General features: G+C 44.6%; 1 protein-coding gene across 2 annotated transcripts in view; it reads right to left on the bottom strand.

The window, feature by feature from the left end:
• Window positions 1-19,667, bottom strand: part of TMEM255A (transmembrane protein 255A) — a 52,651-nt gene extending 32,984 nt beyond the window's left edge. Inside the window, exons 1-3 of one of the 2 annotated variants that reach the window (XM_023202156.3) lie at window positions 19,383-19,667; window positions 12,523-12,665; window positions 2,670-2,732 (exon numbers count right to left, since the gene is read on the bottom strand). In XM_023202156.3, coding sequence (XP_023057924.1) covers window positions 2,670-2,732; window positions 12,523-12,665; window positions 19,383-19,440 — 264 coding nt within the window. In that variant the 5' untranslated portion in view covers window positions 19,441-19,667. The remainder of the gene's footprint in view (window positions 1-2,669; window positions 2,733-12,522; window positions 12,666-19,382) is intronic. The other variant, XM_031936594.1, reaches the window with a different exon arrangement.
• Window positions 19,668-20,110: the final 443 nt, after the last annotated feature.

Below are 20,110 nucleotides of genomic sequence, written 5' to 3'. Positions count from 1 at the left end.
TGACCCTTTCATCCTTGGACTCAGAAATAATGTTGGACTTTTGACATTAGGTGGTTCAATCCTCTATTTTATTTAGGTAGAAATGGAGGCACAGTGAGGGGAAGTGGTGTGCCCAGGGTCTCCATCTAGTCTGTGGAAAAGCCTGGTGCCCACCAACTCCTAGTCCAGTGTTCTTTTTACCCCCTCACACTGCTACTTGATGCTATAGTGGGCACTGATGAAGGCAATGATGATTCTGAGGTCCTGCAAAACTCTACATGACCTTCTGCAACATTGAAGAACCAGGACATTCAACTTAAGACTTATATGTCAAGGACATTTTACAAAGGATTGAAGTCTCTGAAACTGATCAACTTTGTATGGTACATGTTTTTTAAATTTTTAAATATTTTTAGAGACAGGTCTCCTATGTTGCCTAGAGTGGTCTCAAATTCCTGGGAACAGGCAATCCTCCTGCCTCACCCCCGCAAAGTGCTGGAATTACAAGTGTGAGCCACCATGCACAGCCAGTATGGTACATATAAAAACTTTCAAGTAAGACAAATGTTTACTTGAACCAGGCTGCCCTATTCTCTAATTGTGTTAGATAACAGAAATTTTCCTAATAATTTGTCTACTATTACAAAGATGCTACTACAACCCAATGTGGGGGAAAATAGGAATTTCAAGGCATTTCCAGGGGCAGGGATAGATGCTACCTGAGCCCACCATCTGCCTGTGTTGACCCTCAGAACTAGATGGAATCAGCACTTTTTTTCCCTGAGGTTTTTGGAAGAAAAGAGGGGAGATCATATGGCATTAAGTTACTCTCTAGGGAGAAGGAGAAAATCAAAATCAAGGCCACCCCGGGTGCAGTGAATCACGCCTGTAATCCCAGTACTTTGGGAGGCTGCGGCAGGTGGATCACTTGAGGTCAGGAGCTCAAGACCAGCCTGACCAACATGGTAAAACCTCATCTCTAATAAAAATTAAAAAAAAAAATTAGCCAGGCATGGTGGCGTGCACCTGTAATCCCAGGTACTCGGGAGGCTGAGGCAGGAGAGTGGCTTGGATCCGGGAGGCGGAGGTTGCAGTGAGCTGAGATTGTGCCACTCCACTCCAGCCTGGGCGACAAAGCAAGACTTCATCTCGGAAAAAAAAAAAAAAAAAGAAAATCAAGGCCACCCTAGGGTTCTCCCACCTCAACAGCCTAGGAGGAAATACTTATCTCCTTTGGGAGTTGTTCAGAAACCTCTCCTCATAATTCTCACTTTACAGTGCTACAGAGAATTGGTAAATAATGTATGAACAATGTCATGAAATTGGCATTATTAGCTACGCTATGATTAGCTCTACAATTAAAATTCCCCCATTACTTTAAATAATTTAAGCCTAAAGTGCAAACACAACAGGCAAGGAGGGAGTCCAGGTGAAATGGAAGAAGAAAACTATTAGAATTCCCTTAAGGGTGATTCCCCACATCGCTGGGGGAAAACATATGGTTAGAGTTCTCTGTCCCTGGAGCTATTACGTTATCTGATTAAACTTGCTGTGAAATAGACCCCATTATCAAAGTTTCAGTGCCACAGAGACTGTATAGGGGAGCCCAATCACAATCTGACCACTCACCAGGCATCTTGATTTACAACTCTATAAACTGCAATATGCTTTCAATTCAGTCTGTATCTTCTACCCTTACCCTTGAGGAAGCCTTTTCAGATTGAACCAGGAAAGTACAAAAGCTTGCCCTTGTGGGTCCCTGTTAAGACATAGAAGCTTCACCTTCTGTTTAATGCTTGTCCTTCCTTTTTTTTTTTTTTTTTTTTTAGTCTCGCTTAGTCACCCAGGCTGGAGTGCAGTGGCCGGATCTCAGCTCACTGCAAGCTCCGCCTCCCAGGTTTACGCCATTCTCCTGCCTCAGCCTCCCGAGTGGCTGGGACTACAGGCGCCCGCCACCTCGCCCGGTTAGTTTTTTGTACTTTTTAGTAGAGATGGGGTTCCACCGTGTTAGCCAGGATGGTCTCTATCTGCTGACCTCGTGATCCGCCCGTCTCGGCCTCCCAAAGTGCTGGGATTACAAGCTTGAGCCACGCGCCCGGCCTGTCCTTCCTTTCAATCTTACAACATGCTTAGCTTTGAAATATGGGTAATGGAGATACTTTAGGATGGCTTTATAATTTTATTTTACCTTTTTGTTGTGCCACAAGTACATTTGCTCATGCAGTCAAAGTCTGCTATATTGTAATCTCCTAAAAGGCAGGAACTCTCTGTGAAAACTTGCCCAAAAGATTATGTATCAGAGAGAAAGATGTGAGGGCCACCAGTAATCCAGGGCTGTAGTAACAGAAATGGAAGCAAAAGCATTCTAGGTGAGGATCATAGCCTGACTGGATAGGCTGGAGCACTCCTTTGGGAGTAAGGAGGAAAGCAAAGGGCAAGATCCAGAATATTCTATCCCTTTGGCATAAGGAATCTAGCTAGGCCAGTGAGGGAGCATCAAGCAAGATGAGAAGCAATCCCATATCACAGGGTCACAGTAAAACACATTCCCTAGAGGTTTAGGAGAAAGGGCAAGGTAGCAGTTCCTTTTATGACCAAATCACGCAAACTTAAGAAATGTGTTACTTATCCACATAAATGTTGTGCTTTTTTAGAGGAAGAATTTGACTCTATAAGGGATGAAAACTTACCATCTGCCTTTTGTTTTCAATAAGGTTTGATCCGATGATTCCAAGGAATGATCCAAAGCCGAGCTGCAAAGCAATATGGCATATATAGTATGTGGGATGACAGTCAGGCTGACCACACAATCATTCCAGTCCCTGGATATGATTCAGGATAATAGAAAAAACTGGGGTATTGATGCTAAAGCCACATGCAGCTGTTACTTACACAAATACAACATGTACAATAAAAGTATTTTTCCCACCATTTGCCAGTTTTCCCTTGTAGCTCTGAATTATACCTAAGAAGAAACTCATGTGCCCAAAAACTAAAAGTAAAGGTCAACCATAGCTTTTCAGAGCCTGCCTATTTCAATTGCAATATCTATTACCTAGCGTGTGACTGGGAGTCAGTAAGAGACATATAATGATGAAAAGTACATGTTATATTTTTATCTTTATCTTTTTTTGAAAAAGACCTTCCACTTTGATGTGTAGATCACAAAATAAAGGTTTGCAAAAGCAATTTTGATGCCTCTGGCATACCAATCCAACTCAGGAAGTACTTTAGGAATCAGGAAGCACCTTAACCCACACTAAAAAAATTTTAAAAAATCTTTTTTTTTAAAGCCTATATTTGTGGTTGACCCACTGTAATTTATGTTAGCACTTATTCACCTCTTCTTCCATCCCTGCTTCATTTATGGACAGAAAGCATTCATTAAAGGGTGAACATAAATGGCAGTGTAAAACCCTAAAAAACAATTTTCCTGTCTAAGTGGCTGGGATTATGGCTTGGTATAACAGATCTCACTGCCCTCTCAGCTCTGCTATTAGAGGACTGAGTCTGCCAGTCTTAGATGAAAATGATCACTAACCGATAGTTGTTGATGGGGATGAAAGTGGAAGAAGTAAAAAGTGGTGAGAATGGACCAATAAATCTTAACACAAGTTCACTGATGTAGTTACTTTCCTCTTTAGCCTCACTAATGGTCTGGGTTTCCATCTGCAGCCTTACTTTGACTCACAGGGACATCTATTTCAATTTGAGACCCCCAAGCCTTGCACCTAGGTTTGGGAATCTAACAGACCCAAGGGCTGGGCAACAGCTTAGTAGGGCAGTGTAGGGGGACTGGGTGGTTGTCTCAGACCCCAAGAATGAGAGAATGAATGGAAGAAATGAATATAAATCTCCAGGACTCCTTGTGCAGGGCCACTCAGACAGCAATGTCTCTTGAGAAATAGATACTACAGTGCATGAGGGTAATATCCAAGACTACTGAGAACATCCTCATTCAACAGTCAAGCTATGCCTGTCTCCCGCCTGGTCTTATTTCAGATATAATTAAAATATGTTGTCATAAAATATACTGATTAAAACTTAGTTATCACACTAGCCTGGCTTCCAACCCCAGCTCTTCTATGTCTGTGTAACCTTGAACAAACTGGTTAAGCTCTCTAAACCTCAATTTCCTTATATTGTAAAAATAGGAACCACAGTAGTGACTACCTTATAGGGCTTTTGTGAGAATTAACTAGGATGATACATTCAAAGAACTTTGCACAGCGCCTGGTACACAGTAAGTACTCAGTAAATATTACTTTGTTCTAGTGATTATTATTATTATTATCTTTAAAGTCATTTAACTTTTGAACCACTCTAACCCAATTTGAGCTGGAAAATCCTATAATTTTTTATAATGTGCTCTATTTTGTGCTAAGAGAGTTTCCTTGTTCTATCTTGTCTCCCCCTCTGATATGTTCCACGGCTTCTATTTTTTAGGAGAAAGTCCATGAATAGTCTGTGCTTTTGGCACTCTGGGCCACTTGTGGAGTTGAGAGAAATTGGGAGGCAGCTTCTTACAGGTTAAATAAGTCATTTTACTTAACAATTCATCAGCTTCCAAAGGTATTAACAGAATGTCTCCTGAATCATGATAGCAGTCTTTGTCCTAAGACAGGAAGCAAAAACACTCGTCCCCCCTCGCTGACCCCACTATTCCTCATACTCTCTCATGGCAAATAACTCTCTGATGGCAGTGACCAGAAGAGGTGGGTGGAAGTCTTGTGGAATTGTCTGGAAAGACAAGGCACTCCAGAACTGGAAATCCCAGGCCAGTCAGTTACTTCATCCAGTTCTCTCCCCTTTCCCTCTATTCTACTCTATTCCACTCCGATGCATTCAGTTTTCTGACGTTAACTACTAGCTTTATGTCAGATGAATAAGACGTGGCTACTGTCCTCCAAGAGCTCACAGTCTAGTAAGGGAGAGACAGACTGGGTTAAGGACCACAGACCAGGTAAAAACAAAGTGCTATAGGAGCAAGGAATAATTTGTGCAGCCAGGAATATAATATATTCCTAGCTCTGCTACTTATAAACTCTGTGCCCTTGGCCCAATTCCTTAACCACTCTGTGCTTTGGTTTCATCATCTATAAAATGGGAATCATAATAGAGCCTGCCATACAGGTTTGCTTTGAAGATTATATGAGATGAAGTATGTAGTGTGATTTGCATAAAGTAGGCTGCTAAATAAACGGTAGTTCTAAGGTTTCATAGAAAAGGAGACATTTTTATATGGGTTCAAAAGATGGATTAGAGCTCAGCAGGCAGGGAACTAATATGTATTGAGTCATGGCTGGAAGAATTCACTTACCTGGATGGCAGGTTAATGAACTCACCAGTGTTGCTAAAGCAATCTTCCATTTCATAAGCATTTTAAGTTAAAGAAGTACTTGCCCCCTAGTTTGGTCACATGAATATGACTGAGTGTGGTGGAATTGATATCATTCCCATTTGATAGACAGGAAAATGAAGGCACAGAGAATTGTAAGGATGTATGCCCTCTTGTGGCAAGTTAATGGTAGGTCTGGGACTAGCCCTCGGGTCCCTGAATAACAACTTGCGTTCTTTTAGCCACACTTTGCTGTGTTTGTGGACAATGTTAGTAGAATAGTGACCTCCAAGTAACAAGGACCTAATTGTTGCTCCCTAGAGAAGAAGTTCTCTGCAAGGATGGGGTGAGAAGTCTTACTTGTGGAAGAGCTGAGGGGTTGAAAATAAAGAAGGGAAAACCAACAGTTTCCTTAAAATGGACAGCTGCTTCTAAACAATTGCTTGCTCCCCTGAGACCTCAGAAAGGTAAGCTCTGTGGTCTCCCCTCAAGAGCTTCATGGAATCATGTAATGTTCAGACCTTTGGACCTCCATCTTGATTCCCCATTACCTGAACAAATAACTAGTTTGCTTTGTTTTGGCTGCCCTCCACTTGTGGGGGGAAAAAAAGGCCAGATGATTATATATCAAAGTCAGATTCAAGGGCTTTTTTGAGGCTGGACTCTTGTCACCTATGCCTATTCCCATTCACTGTCCCAGACATCTAGGACTAAGGCTAAAAAAATTAGTCATTAGGTAAATATTAATTGGACATCTACTCTGGCTGGCACTGTATTCGATCTGTGATTTAGAGGCCAGGAGGTGGGATGGGGTATGATCAAGACCACTCAAGCTAAAGGTATGATCAAGACCACTCAGGCTAAAGGAGCTCATACTATAATCAGGTAAACCAGTCCACAACCCCTTTCCATAATATTGAAATCCACAAAGCTCTTAAAACCAAAAAGTGTGGTTTTTTTTTTCTTGAATGTAACTAACTTGGTGGCAAAACCTGATCTTGAACTGATGTGAGGTTATATTACCATCTTTTTAAAAAATATTATCATCTTTATCTCACTTAGTGTAAAAATCCATGTTTTATTATAGAAACACGAGGTGCTTGATTATGGGATGCTTCTCAAGGCTCTACTTGATTGTTAGATAATATGTGGTATATGTACTTATACTTTTTCTAAAATAAAAAGTCTAAATTCTGAATCCCATCTGACCCAAGGGTTCAGAGAAGGGATTGAGGACCTATATAAACAAAGCTAAATGAGAATGTAGCCCCAACAGATGCCACAAAGCAGGACATAAGTATTTTCCAGCAACCATGAATAGGAGGAATGTATGGTAGGGAGTTCAAAGATGGTAGACACCACTGTGGACCCCAGTATCTGAGAAATGTTTCTGCTGTGTCTTTAAGTTAGGATAGAACAGAGCACGGAGAGAGAGAGAGGGAGAGAGAGAGCAGGGAGGATATTTCAGGCGCAAGGAAAAAAATGTTATGACGGCCCCAAGGCAGAAAAGCCTAAGTCATGTTCAGAGTACTGTGAATTGACAATTTTGGCAAAAGAGAATGAGAGACTAGGCTGAGGGCATCTATGGAGAGCTCTGAATGACATGCCAAGGAAGCAACAGGGAGCCCAGTGAAGGTGAGAACCTTATGGTATTATAAAAGTCTTACCCAGCAAATCAAGATTCAAATGTATTTATTTATTTAGAGACAGGATCTCACTCTGTCACCCAGTCTGGAGTGCAGTGGTGCAAACAAGGCTCACTCTAGCCTCGAACTCCTGGACTCAGGCAATCCTCCTGCCTAAGCTTCCTGAGTAGCTGGGACTACAGACCTGAGCCACTGTGCCTAGCTAATTCTTAATTTTTTTTATAGAGACAAAGTTTTGCTATGTTGCCCAGGCTGGAGTGCAGTGGTGTGATCCTAGCTCATTGCAGCCAGCCTCGACCTCCTGGGCTCAAGGAACCCCCTTGCCTCAGCCTCCTAAGTAGCTGGGACTACAGGTGTGCTAATTTTACCATCACACCTGGCTAAATTTAAAATTTCTTGTAGAGATGGGAGTCTCACTATGTTGCCCAGACTGGTCTTGAATGCCTGGCCTCAAATGATCTTCCTGCCTTGGCCTCCCAAAGTGACGGGATTACAGTCATGAGCCACTGTACCCAGCCCAGGTGTCATTTAAAAAATGTACTTAGTAAGTTAGGGACTTATACTTTAGAATGAACTTAGATTTTAGAAACATTTTCAAACAAGAGGTAGAAACTTTTTCACCTCTTGTTGAAAATCTTTCTGCCTAATACACAATTTACTACAAAATCCCACTATCCAGAGCTCCTTATGTTTCCTGAGCATTCATGTTAAAATTTCTTTGGACTTTTCAGAGGAGTCTTTACATGTGAATCTGAGGCCACACTGACCTAAAGAAGGTTTCTGGGATATTGATTGTTTTGAATGATCCCTGTTGTCCCCATCTCCTAATATCTCACAGTAACTCTGAAATGATTTTCAGTTAACTGATTCTCCTACCCACTCCCTGGGAAAGGGGGCAGAAATTCTTGCTCTTTCCTAAAAAAAGACTGAGGCTAGTATGGGCCCTAATAGTATCAATACAGCAGCTGAGGAGAGGGTGCAAGAATGAAAGGCTTGTCTCACTATCCAGGGGGCCAACTCCATCTTGTGGGTTGCTTGGGAAACACATTTAGAGGCCTCTTTTTCCTGCATCTAAGGTAAGAGGAGGTGTATCCGGAAGGAGCAACCACCCTCCCCTGTCTCTTTCAGCTTCAGGCAACAAATGAAGCGCTTGGGTTTTCAGGCCTTCAGGGTAGAAAGCTCACCTGAAGCCGGGCGCGGTGGCTCAAGCCTGTAATCCCAGCACTTTGGGAGGCCGAGACGGGCGGATCACGAGGTCAGGAGATCGAGACCATCCTGGCTAACACGGTGAAACCCCGTCTCTACTAAAAAAATACAAAAACCAGCCGGGCGCGGTGGCGGGCGCCTGTAGTCCCAGCTACCCGGAGGCTGAGGCAGGAGAATGGCATAAACCCGGGAGGCGGAGCTTGCAGTGAGCTTAGATCTGGCCACTGCACTCCAGCCTGGGCGACAGAGCGAGACTCCATCCTGGAATAAAATGCCTTGAATATTTGAGGACAGTAAAATTCTTAATCCAGTTTGTCTTTTTTTGTTGGTGTTCGGTTTTTGTTTCTGGTTTTTTTTTTTTTTTTTTTTTTTGAGACAGGGCCTCACTCTGTCACCCAGGTTGGAGTGAAGTGGCGCGATCTCAGCTCACTGCAACTTCCATCTCCTAGGCTCAAGCGATCTTTCCACCTTAGCCTCCCACGTAACTGGGACTACAGGCTTACACCACAGGGCCAGGCTAATTTTTTTTTTTTTTTTTTTTTTTTGTGGAGATGGAGTTTTGCCATGTTGTCTAGGCTGGTCTCAAACTCCTGGACCCCAGCGATCTGCCTGCTTCAGGCTCTCAAAATGCTGGGATTACAGGTGTGAGCCACCGCACCTGGCCGTTTTTAGTTTTTAAATTTTATTTATTTATTTATTTGAGACAGAGTCTTGCTCTGTTGCCCAGGCTGGAGCCCAGTAGGGTGGGTGATCATGGTTCACTGCAGCTTTAACCCCCTGGGCTCAAGAGATTCTCTCACCTCAGCCTCTCCAGTAGCTGGGACCAGAGGTGTGCACCACCATACTTGGCTAATATTTTATATATATACTTTTTGTAGAGATGGTGTCTCACCATATTGCCCAGGCTGGTCTTGAACTCCTGGCCTCAAGCTATCCTCCCACCTCAGCCTCCCTAAGTGCTGTGATTACAAGCATGTGCCACAGTGCCCAGCCTGTTTTTAGTTTTTTAAAACTTTACAGTTCAGCCTGTACAGACCAGCACATCTTTAAAGAGGCATGTGTGCGTATGTCTCTTAGAACGATGATACCACATTCTAGCTCAGGTAGAATAGCTAACATGCCATGAGAATGCACCTCACTGTACAAAGATATTTCATTTGGCAAAATAAAGATGCTCCCGAAAAACTTCACATGACTTAGAATTACGCAAATTGAGTTATATTTTAAGTACCTGAGATCACAATATTTAAATGATTTGCATGGTAAGTCTTCTTTTAATCTAATAACTTCTCCCTAATTTGTCTGTTTTGAAAATTTAAATTCTCATGTATTGTGAACACATTTAATCAAAGTCTAAAACAGCAGAGTTCCGAATAAGCTGAAACTTTTCCACAGTTCTATACATTAGTAATTTATATTTAAAGTGACCAATTTGACAGTGCAGAATCTCCAGATGACACATTATGATCCTGGTTTTATTGCTAAGCATATTTTACTGTGTGTAAATTCTCCAGGTGGTTGCTAGCCCACCTGAATTAGACTCTTCCCCCCCTACCCCCCGGGATTCTTTCCCCTCTGGTGGATTCAACATGTATTACTTTCTCAAACAAAGGTTAATTCATGAAAAGAAAATTCAGATTGCTGGGGCCCATGCAGACCAACTGAATCATAATTTCTTGGGCTAGGGATTAGAGATCTGCATTTTTCACAGGTTCACCAGGTCATTCTGATTCACATCAGAGTGGGAAAACCACCGGTTTAGAGTTTCTATAGTAACTCCCTAATAACCAAGCTATTCAATTAGTGAAAGTACCCCATTCCCAGACAAATCTGGATTCTCCGGCGTTTACTGTTTCTGAGGTATGAGTCGTAATTGTATTTGTGACTACGTGATCTGACCTATAAACTCATAGATTTTTCTGCTATTCAATCTGCTATCTTTTCCCCTTTATTCTATGTAATTAAAATGCATTTTAAAGAAACAATCTCCAGGAACTATGAGAGCACATTTTTAAAGGTTAAATCATGGGGGCACAGTATCCGTTAGGGATGGCTTTCCTATTAACACTTCCATATCAGCTCTTAGTGAACCACTCACATGCAAACACACGCCCCCACTGCTTCAACTTCCAGTGCTAACTGAACATCAGGTACTTGAATAACAGCAATCAGTCACCCTCTTTCCTTTGTTAACATATTCCAACCTAGCCGCCCACGGTAAGATATTCCACAGAGAAGGTTCACAGCCACTGTTCATGAATAGGAGTTTATACTCTTAAATAACATGGAAAATACCTTCCCCTCACCCACAGAGACTCTGAATCTTGGCTTCAGCATTTGCTCATCAGTCAGAAATATTTTACTAATGCAGCTACCTGAAATACACAAACTCACGCAGACCCTATAAATTGCTTTTCCAAGCCACCGAAATGCTATCTTACCCAGTCTGTTCCTCCCCGCACCCCCCCCCCCCCCCCCCCCCCCCCCGCCGCCCGCTGGCTTCACTTGTGTTTAAAAATAAAACCCAATTCTGCTGACGACTGGTTTTCTTGCCTCACCACAGGAAGTGGACTGGGTGAGTTCTCACATCACATGTTTAACAGAGGGCACCAAACAGTGTCTGTGGGTCACCTGCCCTCAGCTGGGAGGAGCCCTGCCTGCCCTGGAGCTGTGGAGGCCCTTCCCCCAGCAGCCTTCAGCTCCAGGAAGGCATAGCCTACAGCCCACGTTAGGTCCCAGCTTTTCAAGAACTATTGAGGAGGCTGACTGTGGAATGAAATCAGTGACCTAGGCAACAGGCTCCAAGCTTGGTCACTCATAGCTCTGGCTTGTCCAAGACATCATCTTTAATCTCTTCCTCTCGCTTTGCTTCTTTCTCCAATCCCCATCTCTCTCTCTCCCCCTCCCCTCTCTCATTTCATTTCAAAGAGAAATGAAACAAAACAACAACAAAAAATACATCTGACCTCTTTGCTGTACTAAAATACTTATTAACTGAACTGTCCTAAACTTCCTTCTGCTCTCTAGCAGTTGAGGAGCCATTTAATTGATATTTAAAATAGGATCTCACCTCTAGAGTTAGGTTTTTGGGTTCAACAGCAGTGTACGTAGACTCAAATGAAGTTTTGGTTTTTCTAATGCAACTAGTTTAGCAGTCTCCAAAGGGAACTGCATGCACCCTAGGGTAGATAAAACAATCCACTGGAATACGGCTGTTTCCTATTTATTGTTTATCTAAAATAATAAGAAAGAAACCAAACATTACTAATATTTAATAAACAGACTGTCACTGGCACCCTCTGTTCGTGTGAATGTCAGGTGATCAGGTGAGCTATCCTTCTGAAGGAGGGCAAGTTCCAAGCAGCAAAGGGTTGATGGTGGGGCATTGTATGTATGCCTGGATTGTATTATCCAATTTTAACGAAACTAGTCCCAACAAAATGGATAAAAGGCTTGAAAAGATTCCTCTTGAGACACCAGAAGTTGAAGATGACCCTAATAATGTAAGCAAACGTAAGCAACAAGAAAATGGCAGAGTTTGATACTTCTAACTCCCAGCTTTTTTGTCAGCCAAATTGTGAGACTGACATTTAAAAATATGATTCCAATGACAATCTAATCATATGGGATAAGAAGGCAGCCAAAAATATTCACAATTATCTACTGGGCCATTTGAAATAAGGATTTAAAGGCACTGTCTTTAATGACAAATTTCATGCTAAGTGCATATTATCTGGTGACATTTTAGTTTGTGTTCACATGAAGATATTAAAAGTTATTGTATACTTAATTTTTATCTAATTTTTGAACGTTCATTTTTATATAAGTTTTATGAACATGTATATATATATATATAATTTATAAGTGAATAAATATATATATATTTTAAGAATATATCTTCCACAACTTTTTCTGATAGGAGTGCAGGATCACTTTGGAGATCAGTGCTGTTGGTCAGAGTGTCAAGCTGCCAGGATCCTCAGATTTCAGGTAAGATCAGATGACCACTATTATATATGGGAATGCAGATGCCTGGAGAGAAAGGACCTTAGCCTAAGGTTAACACTGCTAGTTAGTAACATCTCCTAAACCAGAAACCTGGGTCTTAAGGAGTGAGATGACTTGCTCAGGATCACACTGTTAGATAGGGATGGTGCTGGATTCTTCTGATTTTCAGTCCAGTGCTCTTCTTAGCAGGCCCAGAGTTGCCTCTCTACATAAATATAGAGAGATATAAAGGAGGAAATCTGAGCAAACACTAGACACTCAAACAGAATCGAAAACTATCAGAGCAGAGCCAGAATTTCTGTAGACAGCAAGCTACTGCGACCTACCTGTGCCTTCTATACTTACAATAACTCCTGGGTAATAACCTCCTACAGTCACATTCTGGGTCCTGGTGGTTGCAGCAAGGCCCACTGTGAGAATTAACACGGACACAATAAGCAAAGTCACGGTGACGTAGATGGAGTTTCGTTTCCTCCGATTGAATGCTCCTGAAAGCACAGAAAGAAACTAAAATTGCTCATTTCAGTTGGGGAAAGGACTGACTTAAAGAAAAAAACACTGAGAAGGTTTTCCTTTCTTATTCCTACTGGTAACTGAAGTTATCTTTGGTGGTGATGGTGGGGATGTGTCGTGGGGAAGGGATAGAGCATTAGTTTTTGCAGTCATCAGGTGCCACTTCTATAATAAAAAATGTATTTCCAGTTTGAAAATAAACAACAGAAGAAATTTCACCAGTGAGTGCTCCTGGCACTCTATAAAAGATGTGTCATAACTACTTAGTAGAGTGGTTTTTTAGACCAAATTAGAAGGCATATGATAAATGGGAAGTGTGTTGGGGGGTATGAAATGAAAACATTTTAAGGCCAATATCCAACTAAAGAGATTTTTTTCATAAGCTAGAGATATGAAATTTCATTTTCAGTGTAAATATCACAGCCAAGCCAAGTTACTGGGATTTTTTTTTTCATTTATTTCTGACATTTGCCACCTCATGTATAAACTTTAAAATGGTATATTGGCAAGATTTGTCACATAACAAATGTGTGTAATAAAGTGAGTGTTTGGAGGCCATTAGTCCACAAAGATATGTATCAGGGGAGGTAGGTGGGAAGGATTATAACTTATACACGTTTAGGCTTATGTGAGGGTGACATAAATATAAATGATGAGAAAGCCATTCTCCCGCTCAGGGCTTATCAGACATGATAGTGCAAACCAATATTTTTTTGAAAACAGGATTATTAAGTCAGATAGAAAAATGGTATCTAAGCTCACTTTTTAATTTAATTTTTTTTTAAAAGAACCGAGCACGAGCACTGTCCCACACTCTGCAGGGATTTCTCAGGCATAGGGAGAAGACCTTCAACAGGACATACCAGGGGAGAGTTACCACCTAGGTGTTCTAAAAAAAAAAAAAAGCAAATGAGAAGAGTCTAGCTCCCTAGTGGAGGTGTGGAGCATGAGGAGGATGAAGCAGTGAGGAGCCCTGATGGAGTCGCCCACTCACGTGGCTTGACTGTCATTTATGGCCCTAAAGAGATCACTTGAGTCTGTCCATGAAGACCCTGTCATTCTGGGAGACCTCACTGCAGCCTCAGGAAGCAGTTGTTGAGAGAAACCATGCAGACTGTTCCACAGGGAAGTGGAGGAGAGGGGATGGAGGAAGGGGGAGGAGGTCAAGGAAACCAAGCGAGACCCAGGAGGCAAGGTGGTGGTGAGACAGAGGGGCTGTGGCTGGCCTTGCAGCCCCCTGCAGATATCCCCTCCTGTATAGAAGAAAAGCATTGGGAGTATCACCCAGGCTTAACCCCACTATCCATCTTGTCTTCCCCAGTACAGTCCCTGCTGAAGTCTCCAAGGGAGGTGGGAGGGGCTGGCGGTCTCCCCTGACGTCAGCCTCGAAAATGAGGGATGTGACTCATCAGGGTTATTTCTAATATGGGACTATTCTAAGACTATTTTTCATTGAAATGTAGAAGTGGTTTGAACGTTTGTAGGTATCTACAATGCTAAAGCACCATGTCTCACCCTGGGGAAGAGGTAAGAAGAGTTGGCAAATGAGACTCCTCTTTAAAGAGACCTGAGTCCAGCCTCCAAGGGACAAAAACATAAAGGACCACTAGAGACACCTGTAACATCAGGGCCCTTTCATGACAGAGCTATTAGGGATGCAAATGGGAGCTGACTAATGGTAAACACATGAGCAAAGTTGGGAGCTCTGGACTGCATGGTACTGGGAAAGGAATAGTAGAGGGGTTGGGGAAGGCCAGGAGTTATTTCTTCTGTTTACCTGAAGTGTAGTTATCCTTCCTTTTGATGTTCAGGGACCCTAAATGAGTCTCTAAACCAGACTGCCTAAGTTTATTTGATGGTAAATACTTCTCAGTGAATCTGTGAGTTGGTTCTACAGAGGGGCTCTAACATAAACTTACCAACAGGGCCTCCCATTCTTACATCTTCCCTTCGCTTTTGTCACTCACACAATCTCTAGCCTTCCCCTGCCGCAGACTGGCAAAAGAGAGTGAGGGAACATTTGGATACACCATGGATATCTTTGTGACACGGAAGTGTCTCAACACCTCACCCAGAAAACATGTAACCTTAGAGACTAAATTGGAGAAGTGTGTGTGCATGCATGGTCTTTTTAATTTTTGTTTGTTTGTTTGTTTCATTTGCCTGCTCCTTCCCCACCAGCTGGCCTTTAATCTTATTCACAGCTCTTGGGTCTTCTTTGCAAATAATCACTCTAACTTTTAAAAGCGCAGGAAGGGCCAGGTCAGAAAAGTGACTCAGCAAACCACATAGTGTCATTTGAAAATCTTTTTTCCTGCTTTAGAAACTGAATTGAAAATTCAGTTACTTGAGCAACCCAGGCAAAGATCCCACAGCCCCACAGGGGCCTTGCCTCCAGATAGGATTGGCTTTGGGTAAAATTCCTAAGAAAACTCTTCCCATCACCAGGTCAAATATCTAATCTCTGTCCCCTCACGAGCATCCTTCCCTGTCACCACTTATTTTATATTATAAGGACTATAATTGTGTAACATGAAATTATTTCTAGTTGCACTTGGGAAATTGACTGTTTTAAGGAACTCCCTCCCAGGATGACTCGTTTTGAAAATGAAGAATCACCCCTCAATTTATCTTTAGTGTCAATTTGACTCAATAAAATTCACATCTACTTAGAGCAAGACATACCCATTTTCTGAAGGTGTGGCCCAGGCTTCTAAAAGGCAGTTTATTGTGTCTGCTTAGGACATTTTCCTGGTGGTTGTTTTATTTTCGAAGGGAGAAGTACAGCCCTGTTCTTGTTTGGGTACAATTTGGGGCTTGCCTTAGATGTTTCTGTAAACACAGGACCATCTTATTCTGATTTTGTTCAGTAAAGTGACACATAAAAAAACTCAGGCACCATGAGGTACTTAAATAAAGCAGCAGGTATATGAAAATCATGCCTATTACGATTTATACCTAGTGTTTGATACTGAATAAACAGTCCGTACTTGTTGAATAAACAAGAGGCAACATCTCAGAATTGTTTCCCTTGTAATCAGGAAGGATGTGGGAGGAATTGTGTGAATAAATATGGGCTGTTCTCATAGAATTGATTTTTTAATGTAGGGTACACCTGAGGGTTCCCTCAAATTAAAAACTTTCTGGCTAACTAGTGTGAACACTACAATATCTCTCACTACCCTTGGCACCCAGTATATTTCTGCTTAAACAACAACCACCTCTGCAACCAACAGCAGTGAGAGAGTCTGAAATCTTGTCATTGGCCTTGCTTGCCTCCCCTCAGCAGACTCCCTGCAGAACTACTGCAGCCCTCCCTCTCTGCAGTGCCCCACCTCCATCCCAGATTCCTGATGACCAGGATACTTAGCTCTAGAAGCACCCAATTGTTTGCTGTCTCCACCCTTCCAAAAACAATCAGCTTTTCTCTCATCCGAGTTTTCCCCCCATCAGAGCCCCCATCTGCATTGCGGTCTTTGAATCTGGGTGCCTCCCTTAGAAACATGCTCAAAATTCCCCTCCTCCAAGAAGTTGTTCTTGATCAAAATTAATCACTTATTCATGTCCGTAAATTCCCAGGTACCTTACTCAATAAGTATATTAATTGTAACTGGTACCATTATAGTTGTAACCATGGGTCTGGTCCACAACCCATATGATGTCTGCCAGTCCCAGGATTATGTATCTGAGGGAACCAAGACGTGGGTTGCTAGAAGGTAGGATGCTGTATCTGTTACTTTGTTTTACCTTGCACACGTTTCTTGATTATCCTCTCTCAAGAGAATAGATAAGGTGTATAATCTTTATTGGGCGCAGTAAAGTTGGGAATCCAGTATCCAGTCCTGTACACGGTGTTGTTGATGCCTGGCTAGTTCTCTGGGTTGATCTTTTGAACCGATTAGGATTTGCTTACCTGAGTCAGCTTTGCCACACAGGGTGGGTCCTCGGATATCCCCACCTTGAGTATCCCTAGAAACAGGTGGCTGCCCACACAAGGGCCTCAAGACCCTGCCAACCTCCCGAACATTTCCTTAAAGGCGCTGAAATCCATCTTTCCCCACTTTAGACAGTTCTCTGAATGGAGAACATCCAAGGCCGCCGGCGAATTACAAATGTGTTATTTGGGAGGAAGGAATGCCCTACTGTAGTAGAGGTGCCTTTGCGCCTGGGGGCGGTGTTGCCAAAAGGGAGAAGGGGGTTGCTGGGAGGAGATGGGGGACGCCGGAGTCAAATTACCATCTTCTTAATTGCCAAGTGCCTGCTCCACTCTGAGCCTTGGACGAACTGCTCTATTCCCAGGCAGCCAGCAAGCGTAGAGTGCAGGCTTGGTGCAGTGTGTCTGTGTGTTTTAAATTGTATTGTTTTGGTTGCGGTTGTGTCTTGACAATAAAGGAATCCCCTCAGAAATGCTGCCCTTGGAGGCTGAAACCCACCTACCCATTGTCCTCTTCCCCCCACGCAAGGGAAGGTGGTGTTGCCAGACGCTAAGTGGGAGTAGCTCCTAAGTAGCCTAGACGCTGATTCAGGCCCGGGTTGTGCTGGACCAGAGCCAGGGAACTCCGGGGAGACTCCCCTGTCCAAACTGTGGAAACCCAGCGTTACCACTCGACTCAGGAATTTGCTAGTGCCGTCGGTCTGCGGACTTTAAAAAGTGGAATGCGTGGCGCCGGCTCCGCTTCTGTCTGGGATTTATGATTCCTTTCCCGCAGTGTGGAGACTAGGCTGGGCGAAGCCCACTCAGCTGTTTGTTGCGCAGACCTTTCGAGAAACACAAGATCGCTGAGGGACCCTGGGAGTCCAAGAAAGAAAGCTCTTCATCTTGTTCCCCAACCCACAGAGCAGTGCGCCAAGTAGCAACTCTTTAAGCCCTGGACCACCAACCAGCCCACTCCCCGAAGGCAGACGGGCTCGGGGCGTTGTGGCTTGATTTGCAGGTGGCTAGGTGGTTGTCGTCCGCAGCGGGAATGGACGCTGCGGAACCCTAGCGGTCTTCCACTCAGCCCTCCCTCGCGAAGCGCAACAGCTTGGCGTCGGGGAGCCAGGACTGCGTTGTTGGCGCCGCAGCTGGCCAAGGTAAGGAGTGCATTCGCACCTGTCTCTGTTTCTCTGTCTCTCTGTCTCTCTCTCGCGCGCGCGCGCTCTCTCTCTCTCTCTCGCTCTTTCTCTCTCTCTCTCCCTCTCCTTCTGTGTATGTGTGTGTGGTGTGTGTGTTGGAGAGAGAGAGCGCGCGCGCGCGAGCTGGGAGTAAGGGGGAGTCTGGTACTGCTGGGCTCTGGATTCGGACCAAGTCCTTGGCCTCATTTGTACCCCGTTGTAAGTAACTACGCCCTTAAAAATGAAAAAGTAAATTCTTATGCTGAATATGCAAAACCACTGAGGATACGGATCTTTCTACCATCCAGGAGATAACACTTTATGGGGCCCCTCCGGTGAACGAGTTTTGTTGACACCGAGTCTTCTGCGGGCAGTAGGGAGATTATATAGGGGGTTCGATCTTCTCCCTGCCACCTCCACTCGAGATGTTCCCGCAAATTCATCGGAGAAAACCTGAGCAGGCTGGTGGCAGGAACTGCGGGACAAAGGGATTTTGCAGAATGTAAAGTATGTTGGAAAGAGAGAATTCGATTTGATTGAAGTGTACCCGAGGCGAATTTTAAAAGATTAGGTGGGATCATGATTTTACAATCCCCTCCCGCTCTCCAGGGCTCCAAATTAATTTCTCCGCCCAGTAAAATCATAGGGCTTGGGAAGATGCCTAACAGCTGAGGGGGACTGGATTTGTTTTTTGTTTGTAACTACCAAAAAGCAGCTTCAAGCGGCAGCCAAGTTGGTGCCGAAGGTAGCTGTCCCCCAGTTTCTGTAAGGAAAGGAGTCGAAGGATGCCCCTCCCCCTCCATTCCGCCCTGAGAGGAAAAGCGCTACTTCAGAAGATGCGCGGGCTCGTGCTGGATGTTTCTCGCGCTCTCACTCCTGTACCTTACTCCCTTTTCACACTCATGCACATTCCGTGCATTTGGAGCAGAGTAACAATCAAATTCAAAGAATGTTGATCTTGCCGCTGCAGAGGGCAGGGCTGGGCTGTCTTGAGTGAGTCCTCAGGCATTCCCCTCCCCTCATCCCCCCTTTTTTCTCACCCCTCCGCCCATCCCCCAGAGTTGCGCAACCCACCCGCCCCCCGCATCAGCGAGGTGCAAATCAGGCCCCTTCCCAACTGCATTTCTAAATTTCAGGGCAGCTTCAAGAGAGTTGGGAGGGGGCGAAGACCCTGCTTCTTCTAATTGTCGTTAGTTGTGAGCTCTTAGAAGTGACCAGGACTTTGCAAAGAGGGAGTGTCGAATGGAAAGCTAAGGCGCAGGTTGCAGGGAAGTGTTTTGATCCTCAGATTGCTGGGATTTACTACCCGACTGCAAGTCTGTAGACACACGCACACAAACAGGCACACACCCGCACTCCGGGGCAGAGATACTCCGACGCAAGCTTGGCGCTCCGATCTCCGCACGTCGCTCCCGCTGCAGCCAGGCCGCTCCCCTGGGACTCTGGTCCATCACCCAGACGCTGGGGCGCGAAGACCACCCCACTCATGCCCCGTTTCCCGCTCTCTGGCTTTTGGGGCAGCCGGGGCGTTCACAGTCCAGAGGCCAGCGCACTCACCCCCTGCTGCCGCCGCCCGAAGGAAAGGCCGCTAGACTTACCCATGGAATCGGGCAGGGACATGTCGCTGGACCGCTGCTGAGTCAGGGACTGATGCATGGTGAAAACTGCCCGGTTGCCCCAGTCCCCGAAGCTGCTTCAAGCGCCCCCGGCTCTGGGCGCCCCGCAGAGCATCCTACTTCGCGGTTGCCTCTCTCGGTCCCTCCGAGAGCTGAGAGAGACTGCCTCTGGTTGCGAGCTGCAGCCCAAGTGCCGCCTCCCCCTCCCTTCCCCTCTTCTCCCTCCCTCCTCTTCTGCCTCCCTCTGCTCCGGGAGGCAGCAGCATTGGCGGTCCGTGCAGCCGCGTGCGCTTGCGCAAGACCCCCCCTCCTCCCTCCCCCTCAGTCTCCCCATCCTAGTTATCCACCTCCCAGCTTCCCAAGCCAGACAGGGAGCAGTTTTAGCCCCTTGGGGCCAGGGCTGCGCAGAGAAAGAGGGGGAAGCTTCAGTCTGAAGCCAACCAACCTTCTCTGTAGTTGGACAAGGTCTTGGATAATTATCCTGTTCTAGGATTTATAACTGGGGAGGGGGTCAGAGTCAGAGGTTCAGAGCTGAGGAACACACACACACACACATACACACACACACACACACTTGAGCAGATCTGGTCTTAGTGCTTCCAGAATGACATAATGGAGCTGGAGATGATCCAGAGAAGGGCCACTCTATAATCAAAGGGATGGTGTGTGTGTGTGTGTGTGTGTGTGTGTGTGTGTGTGTGTGTGTGTGT

This window comes from Piliocolobus tephrosceles, chromosome 12 (genome assembly GCF_002776525.5).
Source record: "Piliocolobus tephrosceles isolate RC106 chromosome 12, ASM277652v3, whole genome shotgun sequence".
NCBI lineage: Eukaryota > Metazoa > Chordata > Mammalia > Primates > Cercopithecidae > Piliocolobus > Piliocolobus tephrosceles.
This window is presented reverse-complemented; position numbering and strand designations above follow the sequence as displayed.